Source organism: Chiloscyllium plagiosum, chromosome 10 (assembly GCF_004010195.1).
Source record: "Chiloscyllium plagiosum isolate BGI_BamShark_2017 chromosome 10, ASM401019v2, whole genome shotgun sequence".
Lineage (NCBI taxonomy): Eukaryota > Metazoa > Chordata > Chondrichthyes > Orectolobiformes > Hemiscylliidae > Chiloscyllium > Chiloscyllium plagiosum.
Genome location: NC_057719.1, coordinates 25,506,824 through 25,528,571, shown reverse-complemented (window position 1 = coordinate 25,528,571; position 21,748 = coordinate 25,506,824). Strand labels below are relative to the sequence as shown.

General features: G+C 41.3%; 1 protein-coding gene across 1 annotated transcript in view; it reads left to right on the top strand.

Moving 5' to 3' along the window:
• The first annotated feature begins 988 nt into the window (after nucleotides 1-988).
• golga5 (golgin A5) overlaps nucleotides 989-21,748 on the top strand; it is a 41,407-nt gene continuing 20,647 nt past the window's right edge. The window contains exons 1-4 of the mRNA XM_043697204.1: nucleotides 989-1,609; nucleotides 9,674-9,895; nucleotides 11,559-11,778; nucleotides 18,388-18,511. Of these exons, the coding sequence (XP_043553139.1) occupies nucleotides 1,030-1,609; nucleotides 9,674-9,895; nucleotides 11,559-11,778; nucleotides 18,388-18,511 (1,146 nt within the window). The 5' untranslated portion in view covers nucleotides 989-1,029. The remainder of the gene's footprint in view (nucleotides 1,610-9,673; nucleotides 9,896-11,558; nucleotides 11,779-18,387; nucleotides 18,512-21,748) is intronic.

The window sequence follows — 21,748 nt, the reverse complement described above, 5'->3', positions numbered from 1 at the left end:
AATGCTGCCCTACCTGTGTTTGTGGACTTAGTTTATAACTGCATGTTTCTGCTGTTCTGGTAGAATTAACAGCTACTGTGAAATGTCTGTCTTGTGATATAATATAAAGAACTGTAGATACTGGAGCTCAATTGCTGGTGAAACTCAGTAGTACTGACAGCATCTGTGAGGGGAAAAATCAGAGTGAATGTTGAGTCTGACTTATCTGAACAGTTCTGATGAAGAGTCACCAGACTTAAACCATTACTCTGATTTATCCCTACATACATTGCCAGACCTGAGTTTTGTTATTTCCTTTTTGAAGACTACTGATTCAAGCAGAGCTCATATTTGTTCTTGCTATTTGTCATTCTTCAAGTCATATTAAACTAAGGTTCACGAGACCATATGGATGAATGGTAAAGATTCCATGATGTTGCATTGGCCTGGTTAGAACCTGTTCCTCAAATATTAACACGAAAAAGAAACAAATTAACAAATCATTACTTTCATTGTCTATTTATGAGGTAATATAAGGTGTCATTCAGAAAATAATAACTGGTGTGAACCACTTTGCACTGCTAAGTTACTTTGTGACTTTGAAAAGTACAAACACTGCGAAGAATCACAGTCTTGGCATTTGTGCATATCTATATTTCATTTTGGACATTAGCCAGTAGAATTCAATGGTACATTCTGGCAAATTTCACCATTGAAGTTAATGGATCAAATTAATATACCCCTTTCCCTATGAAGCCAATCGCATTTATATGATGGTCATTGTTTAGTTAGACCTTTACAACTCATGTTTTGTACTGTAAGTGTCAGTGCACTGCTCACAGTTCAGTTTGGATAGTTTGAGTAAATCGGTATTTAATGTTCTGCACTTTGTAGACTGACTACTGTTCTATATATTGTTTGTTTTGATTTGTTTCTGTTAATCATTTGCTGCATATGTCCTCCAGGTATTTAAATGTGCTTTTTTTTTGCTCTTTTTCTGAATAGGTCATGTCGTGATACTTCCTTCAGCTCCAACACCAGTAGTGCAGGATGTCATGGTTGGTTGAGCTTGCAGGGAAGGCAGAAGACTTCTTAAATAAAGTGGACCAGGGTGCAGCAGCAGCACTGCTAACTACTCCTATTGAAAATGTAACAACAACACAAACATTGAGCAGTGAAGCTGGATCTTCCAGTCAGTACTCTATCCTGAATGAGCCGAGTAGTAAATCTGATCACCAAGCCCACATGAGTATTAGTTATGTTTCTTCTGCTGCTGGTAACATTAGGAGACAAAAGGCCACCCTCCTTTCTGGAGCTTCTAATGTGTCCTCTTCTTCACACACCTTTGACACTACAGCCTGTGCAACTGCAAGCTCATCTCATAGCAAACCCTCAACACAGTTTGTCAGACCAAAAAAGACTGAGCCAAATGATGACCAACTCTTTGATTTCTTAAACAGTTCAGAAAAGTCATTAAATGGCAGAGCAGACAACAAACGGGAGATAACAAAGCCTTCCGCACCAAAAGGTCATTCCCGAACTTCCAGTCTCAGTTCAACATCCACTTGCACCATTAACATGAAGCCGATAGAGGAGAGCACTGTCCAGGATGATTCTACTGACGGACTTGGTATGAAACAGTTTCAATAAAAATAAATCTTGTTTCTCTTTACCAGTGACTAGTATTTTTTAGGTATGGTTCTGAACATGCAAAATGTTTGACTTTCTTGTCATTGCTACTGTAATTTAAATGCTATTTTGCCAAATTTCAAAATTAGAAAATCACATTCAATGTGGGTGAGCAACTTGGATGGTGCATACAGTTTGCATGTTGCATTTTTCTGCATTCAAATTCAGTATAAAGTGTGAAAGCCTGTGTTTAGTTGAATAGTTACTTACATAAATTAATTCAAACAGTCTCAACCTGTTGCTACTTTGAATCACGTAAAAATGCACAAATTATCTGACTCTGAAGCCATCAAAGATGGCTGATATGAGAAAGGAAGGAAGGTATGATGAAAAGAGTGGTTAAAACATAAAGAAGCAAAGTGTTTCTGCCTGTCTGCCTAAGCTGTGTGGGTATTTGTAGGTAACGCAGATGGAAGGCTTTCCATTTGCCTAAATGTGTAATAGCTCTTGTGATGCAGTGGTAGTTTCCGTATATCTGAGGCTGCAGCTTGAGTTCCACCTGCTGAAGAGGTATCTCATAACATTCCTGGACAAGTTGACTTTAAAAGATAGCTGGCCTCAATGTGTAGAAATAATGAAGTAAATTGAAATGGTACTTTTTTTGAAAAGAGCCCTTAGCTTTGCACTTCTGGTTGATACATGAGCATCAGGGACGAGACTATAATTGATATCTATTTTAATTTTCTTTCTCCTTCCTTTGGAAAGAGGCAGGAATTATAAATGTTACTTTCAGTCAAGTCGGAGTGCTGTAGAATGGATTGCTTTGTCCCATTGTCACCTCTTTCCATCATGTGTTTTGCTCTCTTAATCATATAAAGTATTGTGGATCAACAAACGCTGACCTATAATTTAGGTAATTTGAAGTTCAGAAAAAACAAGATTATATTACTGAGCAAAAATCCTTTACATATCTATTTTTGTCCATGGTCTAAGTGTCTTAGTACATAATTTCTACTAAAAAGGTTCTTGCTGTTTACTGTTAGAACCAATGGTCTCTGCATTTAACAGTAATTAGGAGAACGATGCAGTTAATCTATTTATTTACTGTTTATGTTGGCAGAGTAATAATTATTGCAGTTTCAAGTTTCCTGATTAAAGTCAGCAACATGTACAAAGGTTTGCTAAGCAGAATAGTTCAGATTGTTAAAACAAGGAAGTCGATGTCCAACTTAGAGAGTCTCCAGACAGACGTTTATACAAACCCACTGACTCCGATAACTACCTGGACCACACTTCCTCCCACCCAGGATCCTGCAAGAACTCTAACCCATTCTCCCAATTCCTCCGCTACATCTGCTCAGACAAGGAGGCATTCCACTCGTGAGCATCCCAGATGTCCACCTATTTCAAATAGCGTGCTTTTCCTCCCTCTGTCATCCAGACAGCCCTTGACTGCACCACCTCCATTCCCCATTTCCCTGCTCTAAACACCCCAGCCAACACAATAAAGACAGAGGCCCCTTATCCTCGTCTATCACCCCATCAGACCCCACACCAAACACATCATCCTTAAACATTTGCGCCAACTCCAACTAGACACCACCACCAAGAATATTTTCCCCTCCGCATCCCCCTCTGCCTTTCACAAGGACTGTTCCCTTCGACCGTCCTTGGTTTGCACCACTCTCATCACCGAACCCCCAGGTACCTTCCCCTTCAACTGGAAAAGATGCAAAACTTGCTGGTACACCACCCTCCTCACCTCCATCCAAGGTCCCAAACAGTACTTCCAGGTGATAGAGTCCACCTGCCTCCCTTCCAAAATAGTTTACTGCATCAGGTGCTCCCGATGTGGTCTTCTGTACATCGGGGAGACCGAGCGTAAACTTAGGGAACGGTTTGCCAAGCATCACAGCCGGGGCCCACAGGAGCTGACTGGACCTCTCGGTCACCGTTCGTTTCAGTTTCCCCAACCACTCCTTTCCAACATGACCATCCTTGGCCTCCTGCATTGCCACAATGAACCAGACCGCAAATTGGAGGAACAACACCTCATCTTCTGCCTGGGCTGTCTACAGCCTGGAGGACTCAACATTGAATTCTCCAATTTTAAATAACCTCCCTTCCCATCCATTGAATGCCTTCCCAGCACCTCCCTCACCATTCCACTCCTCCTTGCCACCAACTTGATTCGTTCCTCCTATTGACCAACCAGGTCGTATCTTCTGCCTGTCTTCACCTATCCCCACCCCGCCACCCCCTTTATCTGCAGTTCCCTCCCCACACCCACCCCCAGTCCTGAAGAAGGTTTATGCATGAAGTATTGACTTCTCCACCACCTGATGCTGCCTGGCTTGCTGTGGTCTTCAAGCCTCCTGCCTACCTATTATAGTGGGCGGCACGGTGGCACAGTGGTTAGCACTGCTGCCTCACAGCGCCTGAGACCCGGGTTCAATTCCTGCCTCAGGCGACTGACTGTGTGGAGTTTGCACGTTCTCCCCGTGTCTGCGTGGGTTTCCTCCGGGTGCTCCGGTTTCCTCCCACAGTCCAAAAGATGTGCAGGGTCAGGTGAATTGGCCATGCTAAATTGCCCGTAGTGTTAGGTAAGGGTTAAATGTAGGGGTATGGGTGGGTTTCGCTTCGGCGGGTCGGTGTGGACTTGTTGGGCCGAAGGGCCTGTTTCCACACTGTAATGTAATCTAAAAAAAAAAATAAATGTTTGAAGCAGACAGTGGGAGAGAACAGCTTAATTTTGGTTTGCACAAGCAAAAAGCAATCGGGGATTACCTTAGAAAGGGGGGATATTTACAGGAGGACCTTGCTATCGTAAGAAGGCCATTGTGGTCCTCTGATCAAGGAATCCAGATGTCTCCAATATCAGGAAAGTTAAGTGCAGTTCACTTAGATATAGGATTGGGAATACAGTCTTGAATTCATTTCAGTGTTTGTAATATTAATAATTCATCAGAAATTTCCCTGTGCATGAAACATGTTGTTTTCAGTTAATCAACAGTAGGACCCTATAAACATATGATATAAATGGGGTTTTCAAAATAAATTTTCATTGACTGCCAGGGAATCCTAGGTATTGTGCTTCGGAGAGTCTGAATGTTTGCTTTTGTATAGCTTGTCCCAGCCATCTTGGAAATAACCCAGTACATGGAGTGACTGTTGATTTTTCTGTTCTGTAAACCTCACCTTTTTTTATAATTGCATATTTAACTTGGCAATGAGGGCCACCATTGCTGCAGTGATTTGGGGTGATGATGGGAGAGGAAAAGAGTGCTAGCAGCACAAAGGGACCAGGTCATTGATGTTCCGCCAGAAAGAGAGTGCAGTAAACCAGTTATTCCTACCTATGAGTTCAGCTGGATTGGGAAAATCAGGTTGGTAGCAGATCTCAAGAAAAGGAATTCATGGGATGTCTGCAAGACGTCTTTTTTTTTGGAGCAGCTTATGTTAGAGCTCACTAGGGAACAGGCGATTCCAGATTTAGTTGTGTGTAATGAGGCAGACTTGATTAGGGAGCTGAAGGTGAAGGAATTCCTAGAGGGACAGTGACTACAATATGATTGAATTCACCCGGCAGTTTGAGAAGAAGATTGACTCAGATGTAACAGTATTCCTACTGAGTAAAGGTAATGAGATAGGAGCTGGCCAGAGTTGATTGGGAGTGGATCCTAGCAACGAAGATAGTGGAGCAGCAATGGCAAGGGTTCCTGGGGGTAACTTGGGAGGCACAGCAGAAATTCATCTCTTGGGGGGGAAAAAACATACAAGGCAGAGGATGAGGCAACCATGCCTGACAAGGGAACTCAGCCACAGCATAAAAGCAAAAGCTTACAAAGTGGTAAAGATTAGTGGAAAACCTTTTAAAGCTAGCAGAGGATAACCAAAAAAGTAAAATGTGGGAGAATATAAAATATGAGGAAGCTAGCGAGCTAGTCATACAAAAAGTTGTAGGAGTTTTCTTTAGATATCTAAAAGGTAAATGATTGGACATTGGACTGCTGGAAAATGAGACTGGAGAAGTAGAAATGGTGAAAAAGAAATGGCATAGGAACTGAATAGGTGTCAGAATTTCAAGAAAATCAAAGGACAGAGATGAGTCTAGTAGCTATCACTACGGAGAAGATGCTGAAAGGTCTGAAGGTGGATAAATCAGATGGACTATATGCCAGAGTTCTGAACGTGTAGGCTATGGAGATTATAGAGACATTGATGATCTTTCAAGAATCACTGCAGTTAGGGAGAGTCCGAGAGGACTGGAAAATGGTTAAGAAGGGAGGAAGGCAGAAGCAAGGAAAGTTATAAGCCAGTTAGCCTGACCTTGGTCATTGGTAAGATCTGAGTCCTCTATTAAGGATGTGATTGCAGAGTACTTGGAAATGCATGGTAAAATAGGGTGGAGCCAGCACTGCTTTGTCAAGGAAAGATCATGTCTGACAAATCTGTTAGAATTCTTTGAGAAGGTAACAAGCAAATTACACAAAGAAGAGCTAATGGACATGATCCAATTGATTTTTTAGAAGGTCTTTGATAAGCTGCCACACAAGAGGCTGCTAAATAAGATTGGAGCCCATGGTGTTAGGGGAAAAGTTACTGACTTGCATAGGATTGGCTGACTGGCAGAAGGCTGACAGCAGGGATGTAGTGGAGTTTTGCAGGGGTCAGTGTTGAGACCACAACTATTTGCGTTTACATTTAAGTAGACTATTTTCTAAACTGGGAAAGGCTTCGGAAATCTGAAACACACAAGGACTTACAAGTCTTAGTTCATGATCCTCTTAAGGTTAACATGGTAGTTAGGAAGTCAAATGCAATGTCAGCATTCATTTCAAGAGGGTTAGAGTACAAGAGCAGAAATGTACTGCTGAGGCTGTATGAGGCTCTGATCAGACTGCTTTTGACTATTGTGAACAGTTTTGGGTCCCATGTCAAAGGAAGGGTGTGCTGGTGATCGAGGGGATCCACAGGAACTTATGAAGTGCTTGTCTATGAGGAGTACAGTGAGTCTGTACTCAATAGAGCTTAGAAGGATGGGGGGAGAATTTCTTTGAAACCTGCAGGATGCTAAGAGGCATGATAGAGTGGACATGGAAAAGGTGTTTCCACTTGTAGTAGAGTCTTGCACCCAAGGGCACAACTTCAAAGTGAAGAGATGACCCTTTTAGAATTGAGATGAAGAGGAATTTCTTCAGCCAGCAGAAAGGCTCCGAGGAAAAGCCAGGACCTACAGACTGATGGGCCTAATGTTAGTGATGGGAAAGTTTTTGGAGGGGATTTTAAGAAATATGAATTATAAGTATTTGGAAAGGCAAGGACTGGTTTGGGATAGTCAGCATAGCTTTGTATGTGGGAAATTGTGTGTCTCAAATTTGATTGCATTTTTAGAAGAGATAACCAAGAAGATAGATGAAGGCAGAGCGATAGACATTATTTACATGGACCTTAACAAGGCCATTGACAAGGTTCTGCATGGACGGTTGATTCGTAAGGTTAGATAACATGGGGTCCATGGAGAGCTAGTCAATTGTCTTGATGGGAGGAGACAGAGGGTGGTGGTATGGGGTTGTTTTTCAGACTGGGAGCCTGTGATCATCAGTGTGCTCAATTATCAGTGCTGGGTTTATTGTTTGTAATTTATATAAACAATTTGGATGAGAATATAAAAGGCATGGTTAGTAAGGTTGCAGATGACACCAAAATTGGTGGTATAGTGGATAGTGAAGAAGGTTATCTCAGAGTACAACAGGGCCTTGATTGACTGGGTCATCAAGCCGAGGAATGGCAGATAAAGTTTAATTCAGATAAATACAAGGTTTTGCATTTGGTGAGACAAACCAGGACACAACTTGCATAGTTAATGGTAGGGCCCTGGGAAGTGTTGTCAAGCAGAGAGAGAGAGATGAGGGATGCAGGTACATAGTTCCTTGAAGGTGGCATTACAGGTAGACAGTAGTGAAGAAGGCATTTGGCACACTGGTCTTCATCAGTCGCAGCACTGAGTACAGGAGTCGGAATGTTATGTTACAGCTGTACAAGACAGTTGGAGTACTACATACAATTCTAGTCACCCTGCTTTTGGAAGGATATCGTGAAACTGGAAAGGGTGCAAAAAAGATTTACAAGAATGTTACTGAGACTGGAAGGTTTGAGTTATAAGGAGAAGCAGAATGGCTGGGAGTTTTCTCCCTAAGAGCGATGGAGGCTGAGGGGTGACCTTATTGAGGTTAATAAAATCATGAGGGGCATAGATAAGGTGAATGGCCAAGATGTTTTCCCCAGGATAACGATGTCCAAAACCATAGGGCATAGGTTTAAGGTGAGGGGAAAGACTTAGGGATCTGAGGGGCAACTTATTATCACAAAGGGTGATGCATTTATGGAACCAGCTATCAGAGGAATTAGTAGAGACGGGAACAGTTACAACATTTTAAAAGTGCATGGGTAGGTAAAGTTTAGAGGGATGTGGGCCAAATGCTGACAAATGGGACTAGTTCAGCTTAAGAAGCTTGTTCGGCATGGACTAGTTGGGCAAAAGGGCCTGTTTCCATGCTGGATGACTCGGGATGGGTAACCTGTGGAACTCATGACCACAGAGTGCAGTGGAGGCCAAGCCATTGAATGTATTTAAGACAGAAATAGATTGGTTCTTGATTGGTCAGGATATTGGTTGAAAAAGAGATATCAGCCATAATTGAATGGTGGAACAGACTTGGTGGGCCAAATGGCCTAATTCTGCTTCTATATCTTATAGTCGAGAGTGTGGTGCTGGTAAAGCACAGTAGGTCAGACAGCCCTGGACTTATGCCCAAAACATCGATTCTCCTGCTCTTCAGATGTTGCCTAACCTGCTGTGCTTTTGCAGCACCACACTCGACTCTGATCTCCAGCATCTGCAGTCTTCACTTTCTCCTATATCTTATAGTCTTACAACTTCAGTTGAAAGCCAAAATGTCATTGCAGCCAATGTGACAATGGCAAGGGTCTTTGTTTATGATGGTGCAAGGGATGAACGGAATGAAAAGGAGTGGGAGTTTGCCACTTACGGATATGGAGCTAGGAAGATCAGCAAAAGTAGAAGGTAGGAAAACGTGCAAAAGACTTTGCACCTTGTATAGAATTGTTGACTGACACCTAAGTTTTCCACCAGGAGAATGCTAAGAACACTAACAAGCGAAGCTGTGGGCCCTCCCAGGGCAATTTCAAGTTTGGCTTGATGGCAAAGGAATTGTGCGACTTTTGGGCTAGCAGTTGGATAGGATAGTGAAATAGAAGCTGTAAAGGTATCGGGAAACAGCTTTAGTGTGGGGGTTCTGGAATAGAGGCCTGAAAATGGTCAAGACAAAATAAAGGAATAAAGAAGTAAGTGATTCAGTGCAGCAGCCAAATCCCCCATCCGCATACCCACAAGTTATCTGTAGGTTCTGAAATGGCACAGAAATTCTCTACCAATTGATGTGTTGCAAAATTTGATCATGTATACTTTATAATTAAATACTGGCAGAGGAGTTGGTGTTTATTCTTATGTTCTTAAAAGCTGTATGGTTGGACCACATTAAAGCACACATGGATGCCGAGTGGGATGCATTTAGAATGTACATGATACTTTCTTTTCATCTAGTTGAATGTTCAGCAAGACTGAATTTGACAAGACTTAAATTTCCAACATGTTACTGCATTTCACTCCACTGGGAGCATGGATTAGAAAATTGGATATGGTGATCAGCGCCTCAGCTAGCACACTTTTTTCCAATTCCTAAAATTAATTAGGAAAACTATTGCCTGTCAGGTACGAAGAGCACCACCCACACCTCAGTTACCAATTCACAGTTGCATTGTGTAAAGCTGTTCAGACAGCTGCAAAGTATAATCTTGATGTTTGAACGTTCAAATCTGTTTTGGACCACTATAGGTTACTGTACTGTCAGTGAATTTTGAATTATCTACACCTATTGATAGAGGTTGTGACATAACATATAAAAATCAAGCTAGTCTTTGAAAGTGTGAATTAAGTTATCCTTAATTTTTCATTTATTGGTTATTGTTTTAATATTTTCAGGTGCCTCAGAAAGCTCTAATATGAGCGACGATGCCCAAATAGAGCCTTCAAAAGAGCAAGCATCAAGTATTACAGCTAGCAGAAGTTTATCAGCTAAAGATGAGAGTCAGTCACTTGAGCTATCAAACCTGCGGCTTGAGAACCAGCTGCTGCGGGGAGAAGTTTCCTCCTTGAACCAAGAAATGGCTTCAGTGATTGAGAGATCAAAGCAAACACAAGAAGGTACGACAGGAATACTAGCACTTGACTCTCAGAATTGCATTCATTGCGTGCATCCACGACTTGGGTACAAACAGACCGTTTGTGGTAATTATATAAACAGGATTCCAGGCATATGTTTCTAATTGTATGTCACACAAAGCATTTTTTAAAATATGTAATCTATCATTTAGGGTCAGGAAAAGGAAAAGCTCTCATAGTCCTTATCAAGGTTCCTTCAGTTTCAGTTTGTGTGCAATCATCCTTTTGCACTGTATGACCCCGTTAGAATAAATACCTGGCATCGCATGCATGCATCTTGAAGGGGTGTTGCTTATGTTCTGGCCTCTTTATTCCCTGCATGGCACGTTCTGATTGCTGTGCACGCACTGCCTTGGAGGGAACGTTAATCATTATTGTTATTTAGGCTAATGCGTGGCACAAGTGAACTTGAGCAAAGGCAGGTTTAAAAATATTGAACTGAAATATTTTGCTCCTGAAAGCTCAATTGATTTAATCACTTAGCTTTGTTCCAGGAGAGATTGTTCAAATTCAAGCAAAGAACAACCAAAAGCAGAAAAGAAGGCCAGCTTACTTGACAACTTACATTAAAATGTAAAGAAACCTGGATCATATTTGAAGGATAACCATTTTTAAAATTAGTTGGCTGATCAGTATATCACAAGACATTGCACTAAGCCATGCTACAGTAAAGCTCTCAGATTTTATTGGGGTGAGTTAAAATGAATGCAAGTGTTATCAAGTGGGTTCAGCGAAGTAGACAAATAACAATGGAAAGTAATTCAGTTAACCCTCAACTCATTCCCTTCTGGGTGATCAAATTGCTCTTGGTACGTGGGTGGGTCATTTGAAGTCTTTAAATTAGCTGCGTGCTCCATTTTTGTGAAGTTCTGTATTGAATTTTGGTCAAGGTTTCCGTATCTCAAGAGGCAAGACAAACCTTAAATGGTGCTCTTTGAGCTGAGTATACTAGGAATGTTTTCTACACTTCTAGACCACACCTCATGATTTCCATCTTGATTTCCACCATCATCTCCCATCCCTGCTCTCCCTTCCTCCATTCATTTATCTCTGCTGCCCTATCCCAGACTGAACAGTGTTAGTTGTCAGCCTGAAAACCTGCAGAGAAATTTAAATGTTGTCTTCATGTTCATTTCAGCAGAAATTCTTACTTTCAGGCTTCCTGATCAAATGCCCTTACTGTATTCTCTCCGTGACTCCAAACAGCTATCAGGAGTGTTGCCTATGCTAAGCCAGTGAGCTCAGCTGAGTAATGGTAATGAAGACAGTAATTGGCTGCAGTCAATTTTTTTCACTCCTATATAGAGCATATATATTCAACAAATTAACAACACTAGACAGTGACAACACTAGACAGTGACACCACTGGACAATGACTCTAATGGCCATTATGCCAATATACTAATACTACATACCACATCTTGTGCTCTATACTATTAAACTAAGACCTTAATTTATTGTGATAATTATAACCACAAATGCTGGCTGTGTGGCCATGTGCATTTCACTTAGTATTATATATGTATGACATTCATATTCCATTAGAGTCTAGTTGCACTGCTAGTTATTTTCACCGTTGTTTGTTTGGATGTGCTCGTCTGTATTTTGGCCTAATCGTTTCTTACTAAATGTTTTTGTTTTTAAGAGTTAAATAAAGCCAGGAAACAGATTGAAAAATGGAATACTGAAAATTCCAAGTCCGACAGGATAGGTAGGGAACTGCGTTCCCAGATTGATGACCTGAATGAGGTGCTGGGTGCCAAGGATTCTCAGCTGGCTGTGCTCAAAGTGAGACTGGAAGAGGCAGATCAGCTTCTGAAGACACGTAATGAAGCATTGGAGCTACTCCAGAATGAAAGAAACAGGTTTTATTGAATTTATTGGCATGTACATTTTCTACTGGATTCTAATTTCCCATCTAGGACTAAACCCATGAATAATCACTTGATAGTAACAGATCAAACATCACATGAAGACAAAAACTAGATATTTTGGTCAATTGCATCAAAAGCTGTAGATATCTCAAGATGGACAAGGAGGGAAAGATTTTAGTCATGGTTGCAAAAAAAATGTAATTTGACAAGGATTATTTCATTTGAATGGGGCAGGATTCCTGATTGGTAGGCATGTATTTGGGAAGCACCAAAGTGTTCAGTGATATTGCAGAATGGGACTCTGGAGATAGGCTGGTTGTCTTCAAGGAAGAAGGGGGCTAAAAGTGGCTTTTATTTTTTGACAGAAAATGTAATGATGTCAGATTTGAGGAAGATGTTGGAACAGGACCTGAGAAAAGGGATCCATGAACCGTTTTCCAGCTTGGGTCCCAGAAAGGGAAGGTGTGGTTAATGTTTGGGTCAGAATAGGATTTTCAGGAGCAAGGTCAGCTTGGACAGAGCATGGGAAAGAAGAGAGAGAATCTAGAGAAAGAGGGCTGAGGGCAGTGGCAAGCATTTGGGAAACTTGACCCAGTGGTCTATGGGAAGGGAAGAAAGTCAGAGATCCTAACCTTACTGGAGGAGGGTGATAAGAAATGGAGGATGGTCTGAGCTGGAGAAGAGAAGCCAGGCTGTATCTTGGTTTTATTGGATTATCTTTGGACAGCGAGTGAAAGAGAAATGGGAAGTGGGATCTGTAAATGCTTGACATGGTTCTGCCAGATCTGATGATAGATGACTAAACCAGTTGTGCACCAGAGATACTCAACTGTGCCTCATTTGGACTTGAATGGTGATAAGGTGTATACTTGGGAAAATATGGTTGTGTATGTGTAAGGGGGTCTTCAAAGGCCTTGGAAACTGTGATTTTATAAATTAATAGCTTCATAAATGTAATTATAAATTGTAGTTCAAAGGCTTAAAATTTCAAAGCAGGTTAGTAAGTGATCGGATGGAAAATTCCTTGTCCAGAACTCTGCAGAAATAAATGAAATTGAGAAGATGAATGTGAGTAGGAATATAACAGTGATTAGATATCTTCTTGTCCATTTAACAGTTCCAATACGTGTAGCGAATGTGATAGCAGGGATCATGGGATGGCTGTACAGAAAAATATGTTTGGATGGAGAGATTTTAAAGAAAGGAGAGACATAAACTTCAAAGAAAAAGCAAGAGGAGTTGAAAAGGAGGTTGAAATGATTTGAAAGTGAGAAGTTGCTTAGTGCTGAGGGAGGAAAGGAGTGGAAAACTTGATGTATAATTTAAATGTCTGATAGAAAGCAACAGTTTTAAATGAGCAACATGAAGCAATAGTAAAAAATCCTCAAAGGATAAGTTACTATAGGTGCACAGAGACTAAACCAAAATGTTTTGGAGATAGCCACTGTTTTGAGTGGGCAAGTGGAAATGCAAGCTGTTTGGGCAATATTCTTTACAGAGGAGAAAAGTCATGTCTCAACAAAGTCTCTTTCAAATCTTGTGACCAACTACAACAAGTTAATGGATGGCAAGGGCTATGTTCTGAGGGGGATATTAAGTGATAGCCAATCCATTGTAATTGACAACATGAAAGTGATTGAAACTTTGGTTGTAAACTGGGTTCCTGTTGATTTTTGGGTGATTCAAGGTATCCCTTTAATTTTTTTTAAACTGTCAACCTTGTGAATTTCAAATATACTTTTTTTTTTGCAAATATATTTATTAGCAAATTTTTTTAACTTTACAAACATATACAATTATTGAAAAATGCAACCAATAACAAATTTCAGTATAATAAAAAGAAAAAAAAACCATAAATTACAATACAACTACTGTCTACTAATTACTAACTGACCCTATAATACAAAACAAACCCTAACACTATGCAAAGCAACACCAATAAATAAGTAAATAACTAATAGATCAAAAAAAAGAAAGAAAAGCAAAAAAACCCACAGAATACAGAACAGCTATGGATGTAGATTTGCTTGCTGAGCTGGGAGGTTCATTTCCAGACGTTTCGTCACCCTACTAGGTAACATCTTCAGTGGGCCTCAGGCGAGCAAACCTACATCCAGACAAAGGGACCAAAACAGCCCATAAGCTTCCACAGCGGTGACTTGGGAAACGTTATAGGGAGCATGCGCTTGGGATAAAGCAAACGAAGAAGAACATTAATCTTGATGAGAGATATTTGGCCCAGCCATGAAATTGAGAGAGCTTTCCATCTCTGAAATAACAGATCAAACTTGGGGGTAATAAAAATGCCTAGGTATCGGAACCCTGCCCGTGACAATTTAAAAGGGAACTGAGGGCCACCTTCAACTTGATTAGATTAGATTACATTACATTAGATTAGACAGTGCCACTGTGCCGCCCACTTCTGGCACATCCTTGAGGTTCCCCAAAGGCATAGCCTCCGATTTTGCAAAGTTAATCTTATATCCTGAAATAGCTCCAAATTAATTGATACATTGTATCAAATAGGGTATTGAGGTCATCGGGTTCGATAAAAACAGAAGGACATCATCCACGTACAATGTAATCTTGTGTGCCCTCGATCCCACTTCTGGAGCGGTTATATGGACGTTCTGACGAATGGCCTCTGCCAGCGGCTCAATCACCAATGTAAATAACAATGGTGAGGGGGGCAGCCTTACCGGCCAGAGGGTGGCGATATAAAACCTCCACCCACCCAACCCAACCCAATAAAGCCATTCCACTCGGTCAAATGCTTTCTGTGCATCTAAGGAAATCACCAACCCCTGAATCGATTGTTGCTGACAAACCTGGACCATATTCAGCAAACGTCTAAAATTGTTAGAGGACCTACGGCCCTTTATAAAGCCTGTCTGGTCCTCTTTAACAATATGGGGCAACACCTTTTCCAATCTCAGTGCCAGAATCTTGAAATCTGAATTTAATAGAGAGATGAGCCTGTATGAGGCACAATCCTCAGGAACCTTCCCCTTCCTAAGAATTACGAAAATATTAGCTTCTCTTAAAGATGGTGGTAGGCATTCATGCATATAGGAGTGATTGTACATCTCCAACATCAGCCCTGACAGAATCCCTATAAACTCCTTATAAAACTGATGGGAGACCATCAGGGCCAGGAGCTTTCCCACTTAAGTTGTTTAGTTGCCTCCTGTATTTCCTGAACTGTCAAGGGGGCATTAATGAGAGAGGCCTGTTCCAGGGTTACCCCTGGAAGGTCCACATTCTTAAAAAAAGCCTCCATTTTAGCCCTGTAGTCCTCACAACCTTCAGTCCAATACAATTCAGAGTAAAAGCTCCGAAAAGCCTCATTAATCTTTTTAGCATCATATCTAAGGACCCCGGCGCTGTCTCTGATTGCAGTAATGGGTTGGGGAGCACGCTTTTTCCTAGTCAGGTACGCTAAATACTTCTCTAGCCTATCCCCATATTCAAACAGCTTTTGTCTACCAAAAGCAAGTTCTTTCTTTGCGTTTTGTGTCAGTATTGAATTCAAGGTAGCCCGGAGGGCTGTGATTCGCTGTAGCTTAGTCGCCGAAGGCCATGCAAAATGTGCCTCCTCGACGGCTTTCAACCGCGTCTCAAGTAGACGCTGCTGTTCCTCCTTCTGTCATTTCCGGCTAGCTGAATAGGAAATAGCTAATCCCCTCATAAAGGCCTTAGCAGTCTTCCATAGCTGTGCCTGAGTTGATAGTCAAGAATTCCTGAAACTCCTTCAAAAAGTATTCCACAAATTTGGAATCCTTAAGGAGAAAAGGGTCCAAACTCCAGTGCTGCAAACCTAGCCCCTCACTCTTGGCCTTAACCTCCAAATATACTGCTGTGTGATCAGAGATAGCTATATTCTCAGTTTTACAACCCATAATTGAATCCAGAAGGGCCAAGGGAGCCCAGGAAGAGGTCAATCCTTGTGTGACATTTATGTGAGTTTGAAAAAAAGGTGAAATCCCTGCCGGTAGGGTGAAGCCATCTGCAAATGTCCACCAGCCCCAACTCCTTGCCTAAGTCAACCACCTGCTTAGCCTGCGAAGAAATAGTTGGGGGCCCACAAGGCATCCTGTCCACTGTCTGATCCAAAAGACAATTAAAATCCCCCCTATAATAATGTGCCATGTTCCAAAAGCACTCAGCTTAGAGAAAGCACTAATCAAAAATTTGAGGGGATGCGCTGGAGGACAGTAGACATTTAGAATGCCATATTCCTCCCCATGTATCAGGGCTTTAAGTATCATAAACCGTCCCTGCTCACCTTTCACCTCTAATAATATGAACAGAAGATTTTTCTAGATAAGTACCGCCATTCCCCTACTTTTAGTTGTAAAGGATGAAAAAAATACCCGGTCATAACACCCCTGTTGTAATTTCAGGTGTATGCCATCATCAAGATGGGTTTCCTGCAACAAAGTGATATCAACCCTTTCCCTCTTAAGGCTAGAAAGCACTTTTTTTCCTTTTAACAGGCGAAGACTTCCCTTGATGTTCCAGGTGCACCATTTAATAAGACACTTAGCCATATCCCCTTTCAGAGACTCTTGAACCTCTGGGACGGACAGCCCTGCTTACAAAGTGCCGAGCACAAGTAAATAAAGACTCATAGAGTCGAAGAACTATATCTCCAAAAACTACTCTATCATAACTATAAACATCTACTACTATCAAAAAACTACAAAGAAAACCAATTATAAAACGTTGAATGGAAAACTCTTCCCCATCCCCATAGGAGTCACTCACCCTACTCATCCCCTCCTTCACAGCTCCTTCAAACCCAGACTGTGCCCTAGCCTTAGGCCAGAAAAAAAAATGGAAATGATCCTTAAATCAACAGAAAAAAAGACAAAGTCAGGATGAGCACTCCACCCATCCCTGGCTTCACGTCTCAAACAGACTTTTAACATTTCTGTTGTCTTAAAAACAATTTTGTTAAGTTGCTTTAACAACCAACTTTTAAAAACAAAATATTTCTCATTCCAAATTCTAAGTTCAAATTGGATATCGTCTAAATGCAACTCAATTATGTTTTGAGAGCAGGTCTTTTACAGTAAGAAATCATCTTTTTGTTTTTACAATGTCTTAAAAAAAACTTAGGTTCATACTATTCGCAGACAAATTTACTTTATAAATGCTAAGAATCAAAGCAGTTTAAGTCTTTTACTTTCAGATTACCTTTTGTTTTATTATGTTCTTCAATTAAATGTAAGTGATGCTATTATTACCTGTCAGAGGAACACTCTGAATAAAATACAATTTTCACAGGGGACTTCTTTAACTTAACTGGGGAAAAAGGACTTGTGCAATGTCTTGATCTCTTCCTTAACCATCCAAGGGTTCTTCACCCACCTTTTGTGCCTCTGTCCTTGCCCTGTCCTGACTGGTATTATAATCCAGTTTGGATTCAGATATCAGAGAAGTGGAATAGGGGGAAACCCCCTCAATTGTGTTCCTAAGGTTACTTGCCTGTCTTGAACGATAGTCTCCACTACTGTACGTTCGCAGATTTCTGTTTGGCATGTTTAGATTTTGATAACCCGAGGATGCAGTCCATTTCATGATCGCCTCAGAATCAATATCCAGTTGTCCATTTGTAATGCTGGGCCTACCCATAATCCTTTTTCCCTTGTTATGCATTGTATTGGGGAAGCTGCAATCGTTCTTACACTACAGCTTTTTTTTTTGACAAATTCCAGCAGCTCCCTTTCGTCCTTATCCAAGTGTAAAGAGCACAAATGGGCATTGTAGGTGAACTTACTCCAGCCCTTTTCTTACTCCATTGTTCCTTTCTAAATCTCTCTCAAAAGCCTCACAAAGACACACTCAATTGCTGTCTCATATTTCTACAATTTCCATGATGCATCCTGCTACCAATTATTCTAACTTTTCCATTTAACTGTCTGTTGTATTCTAAAATATCCCAATGCCACAGTGACTTCCTCTTGCTTTAAGAATTACTTAATGCGCATTTAATTACAATCTAAGCCTGCTGCCTCCCAACTTCTCCAATGTAAAGTTGAGAAGCTGGGAAGCAGTAACTTATACCTTGAGTGGCAGGTGAGGGTGGCTTGTGATCGCAGATACTAAACAGGCAGTCAGCGATTTGTTAGAAGCAACAATTTAGATAAAATACATTCTTCAAATAGACAAAGAACTGTGTAAAACCATGACAATTTATCAATAATTTTATTCTTGTCTCATACAATTGATATCCCATTGAGTGTTGGGTTGAGCTCAGTTAATCTCACTTATTGTAGTACTGGACATGAGACAATTTAATGACTTTGCACTGGATTCAGCCTTGCGTTCCCAAAAGAAAAAGAACATTCTGCACCACCTAAAACAGCCAATTATCAAAGGTCTGGCTGTTTAGATACTTGAATTTTGTTGTAGTAAAATATGGTGCTGTGCCTATAATTTGGTAGTTTTAGATGAGGCTGTTACACTGCCAAATTAGAAACTGCAGGTAGAAGATAGGTAATACAAAAGTCCTAATCAATTAGAGATGCTGTGCTTATTACATGTTGCATTGAGAAACCCCATAAAGAGTTTTATAATGTGGTTTTCTTTCAAAAGAATACTGCAGGATCATACTGAAGGGAGCAGCATGCATAACCAAGCCTTGCAGACAATGCAAGAGAGGCTTCTGGAAGCAGAATCATCACTTAAACGACAACAAGACAGTTACAATCAAATGCAGGTTTGTTTTGGGGGCAAGAAATCCAACTCCTTTTACTGGCTTGGCAGCTGAGCATCACAGATAATGCAACTTGGATATCTCGCATCTACTGTATTTGCCTTATTAACATTAGAGATTTAATTACGATTCAATAGTTCACAGTAATTTTGCAGATCTACGTTCAGGTCAAACTCTTCACACCCACCTCAGGAATATCCTAAGTTATTTTATAAGTACATTAAGGGTGAAAGAATAATGGAAAGAGTAGGGTCCATGGAGTACCAAAATGTGGCAGTGCTCATTAGTGAGAGGGATGATGAGGATATAGAAATTCGGGAGAAAGACTATGATATACAGAAATAAATTAGCATAATCAGAAAGGAGGTTCAGAGTGGTCTGGCAGGCTTAAAAGCAGATCAGTTTCCATGGCCAGATGCAAGGTATCCTAGGTTGTTAAGTGAGGCCAGCGATGAAATAGCAAGAATGCTGGTGATAATTTCATGCCTGTCTGGCCTGAAGAGATGTACTGGAGGGCTGGTGGGCAGCCAATGCAGTTGCATTATTCAAGAAGGAAGCAAGAGATAAACCTTGAAATTACAGGTCGGTCAGTCCAACCTCCATGGTGAGGAAACTATTGGAAACAATTCTGAGGAACAGAATTAATCTATACTTGGCGAGGCAGGGCTTAATCAAGAGTAGCCAGCATGGTTTTGTTAAGGGGAAGTCACGTCTGATCGATTTGATTGTAATCTTTGAAAGGTAACCGGGTGTGTCAATAAGGGCAATGTATTTGATGCAGTCTGCTCGGACTTCAACAAGGCTTCTAGTAAAAACTCCACATGAGAGACTGATAGCAAAGGAAAGAGCCCATGGGATCCAAGGATTTTTGACAAATTGAGCCACAATTGCCTGGTGGCGGGAAGCAGTGGATGATGGTCGAGGGATGTTTTTGTGACTGGAACCATATATCCAGTGGGGTTCTGCCAGGATCAGTGTGGAGGGCCTTTGCTGTTTGTGATATGTATAAAAGTTTTAACTTGAATATAGGAGGGTTCATCAGTAAGTTCATGAACAATATGAAAATTAGTAAGATGAATAGCCTTAGATTACAAGAGGATATAGACGGCCTGATCAGTGGCAAATGGAATCCGATCTGTATGTGTGAGGCGTTGCACGTGATCGGGACACTGAGATAAGGACATGCGTTATGACCTGTAGGACCCTAGAGAGCACGAAGTATCAGAGGGACCCTGATGTACATGTTTCCTTGTCCCTTAACGGGACAGCTAGATAAAAGTGGTTAAGATACTTGCCTTTGTTAGCGGAGACATTGAGTTTAAGAGCAATGAGGTTATGCTGGAACTGTATAAGACATTGGTTAGGCCATGGCTAGAGTATGGTGTGCTGTTCTGCAAAGCACGCTGTAAGCAGGTTGTAAATGTACTGGAAAGGGTGCAGAGGAGATGTTGCCTGGGCTACGGAGTTTTCTTTTTGAAGAGAGATTGAACAGACTAGGATTATTTTCTTTGGAGCAGAGGAGGCTGAGGGGGGGGGCGTGACTGAGATGTATAGATTTAATATGGACATAGACAGGAAGGGTTTCCCGTTGATTGAGGGATCAGCGACTGGGAAGTGTTGATTTAGGATGTGGGGCAGGAGGTAAAGAAAATGGTTTTCAGAGGAACGTTTTCAGGGGGGACCTCACTGCCAATAAAAGTGATAGAGGCATACACCCTCAATATTTAAGTGTTTAGATTTATACTTGTAATGACAAGGCATTGAGGACTATGGGCCAAGTCCTGTAAAATGGAATTTGAATAGTTAAGAACTGGTTTTTGACTGACTCAGACTTGGTCTGGAACCCATTCCTCTCCTGTAGACCTTTCTGATTCCATGATCTATATTGCTTTTCAAACATCTAAAGCTGAAAATTTAGAAATCATTCTTTTGAGAATTCGACTCTCAAATAAAGATTTTTCTAAGTGGATTAATCCTTGTACTACTAATCCAATTCATGTCCAATAGCTTGTTTGCCATTGCAGAAAGAAACCGAATAAAGAGTGACAATTTTATTCATTCAGAATACTTATTTTTTTCATGTACTATATTTTCTGGATGCTGTATATGTAGAGCAAATATGAGTGGGGGTATGCAGTTTGCAAAGCCTGTGGTGAAGGAAAAGATATGGCTGTCACCTGCCAACTTTCCACTCTCCCTATTAGTGAGTTGACTTGACCAGTATTGTTTTAAGTTCTACATTTCATCATTCAATAATAAAGTAGGGAGACAAATGTAAAACAAAAATGCACATGTATTGTATTAGTGAGTGGCACAGTGGTTAGCACTGCTGCCTCATAGCGCCAGAGACCCGGGTTCAATTCCTGCCTCAGACGACTCTGTGTGGAGTTTGCACATTCTCCCCGTGTCTGCGTAGGTTTCCTCCGGATGCTCCGGTTTCCTCCCACAGTCCAAAAAATGTGCAGCTTAGGTGAATTGGCCATGCTAAATTGCCCATAATGTTAGGTGAATGATTCTAAATGGATTGCGCTTCGGCAGATCGGTGTGGACTTGTTGGACCAAAGGGCCTGTTTCCACACTGTAAATAATCTAATCTAATCTAAAACCTATTTTTCGTATCTGGAAATTAGATTACTTTACACTGTGGAAACAGGCCCTTTGGCCCAACAAGTCCACACCGACCCGCCGAAGCGCAACCCACCCATACCCCTACATTTACCCCTTACCTAACACTACGGACAATTTAGCATGGCCAATTCACCTGACCTGCACATCTTTGGACTGTGGGTGGAAACCGGAGCACCCGGAGGAAACCCATGCAGACACAGGGAGAATGTGCAAACTCCACACAGTCAGTCGCCTGAGGTGGGAATTGAACCCAGGTCTCTGGTGTTGTGAGGCAGCAGTGCTAACCACTGTGCCACCGTGCTGCCCAAATTAGTAATTTATTTAAATAGAGAAAACCGATATAACATTTTTTTGGGCAAATTCTAGTTCCTCCTGCTCTAGCTATTAGGAGAAAGTGAGGACTGAAGATGCTGGAGATCAGAGATGAAAAATGTGTTGCTAGAAAAGCGCAGCAGGTCAGGCAGCATCCAAGGAGCAGGGGAATCGATGTTTCGGGCAAAAGCCCTTCTTCTGAATGAGGAAGGTGTGCCAAGCAGGTTAAGATAAAAGGTAGGGAGGAGGGACATGGGGGAGGGGCGTTGGGAATGTGATAGGTGGAAGGAGGTTAAGGTG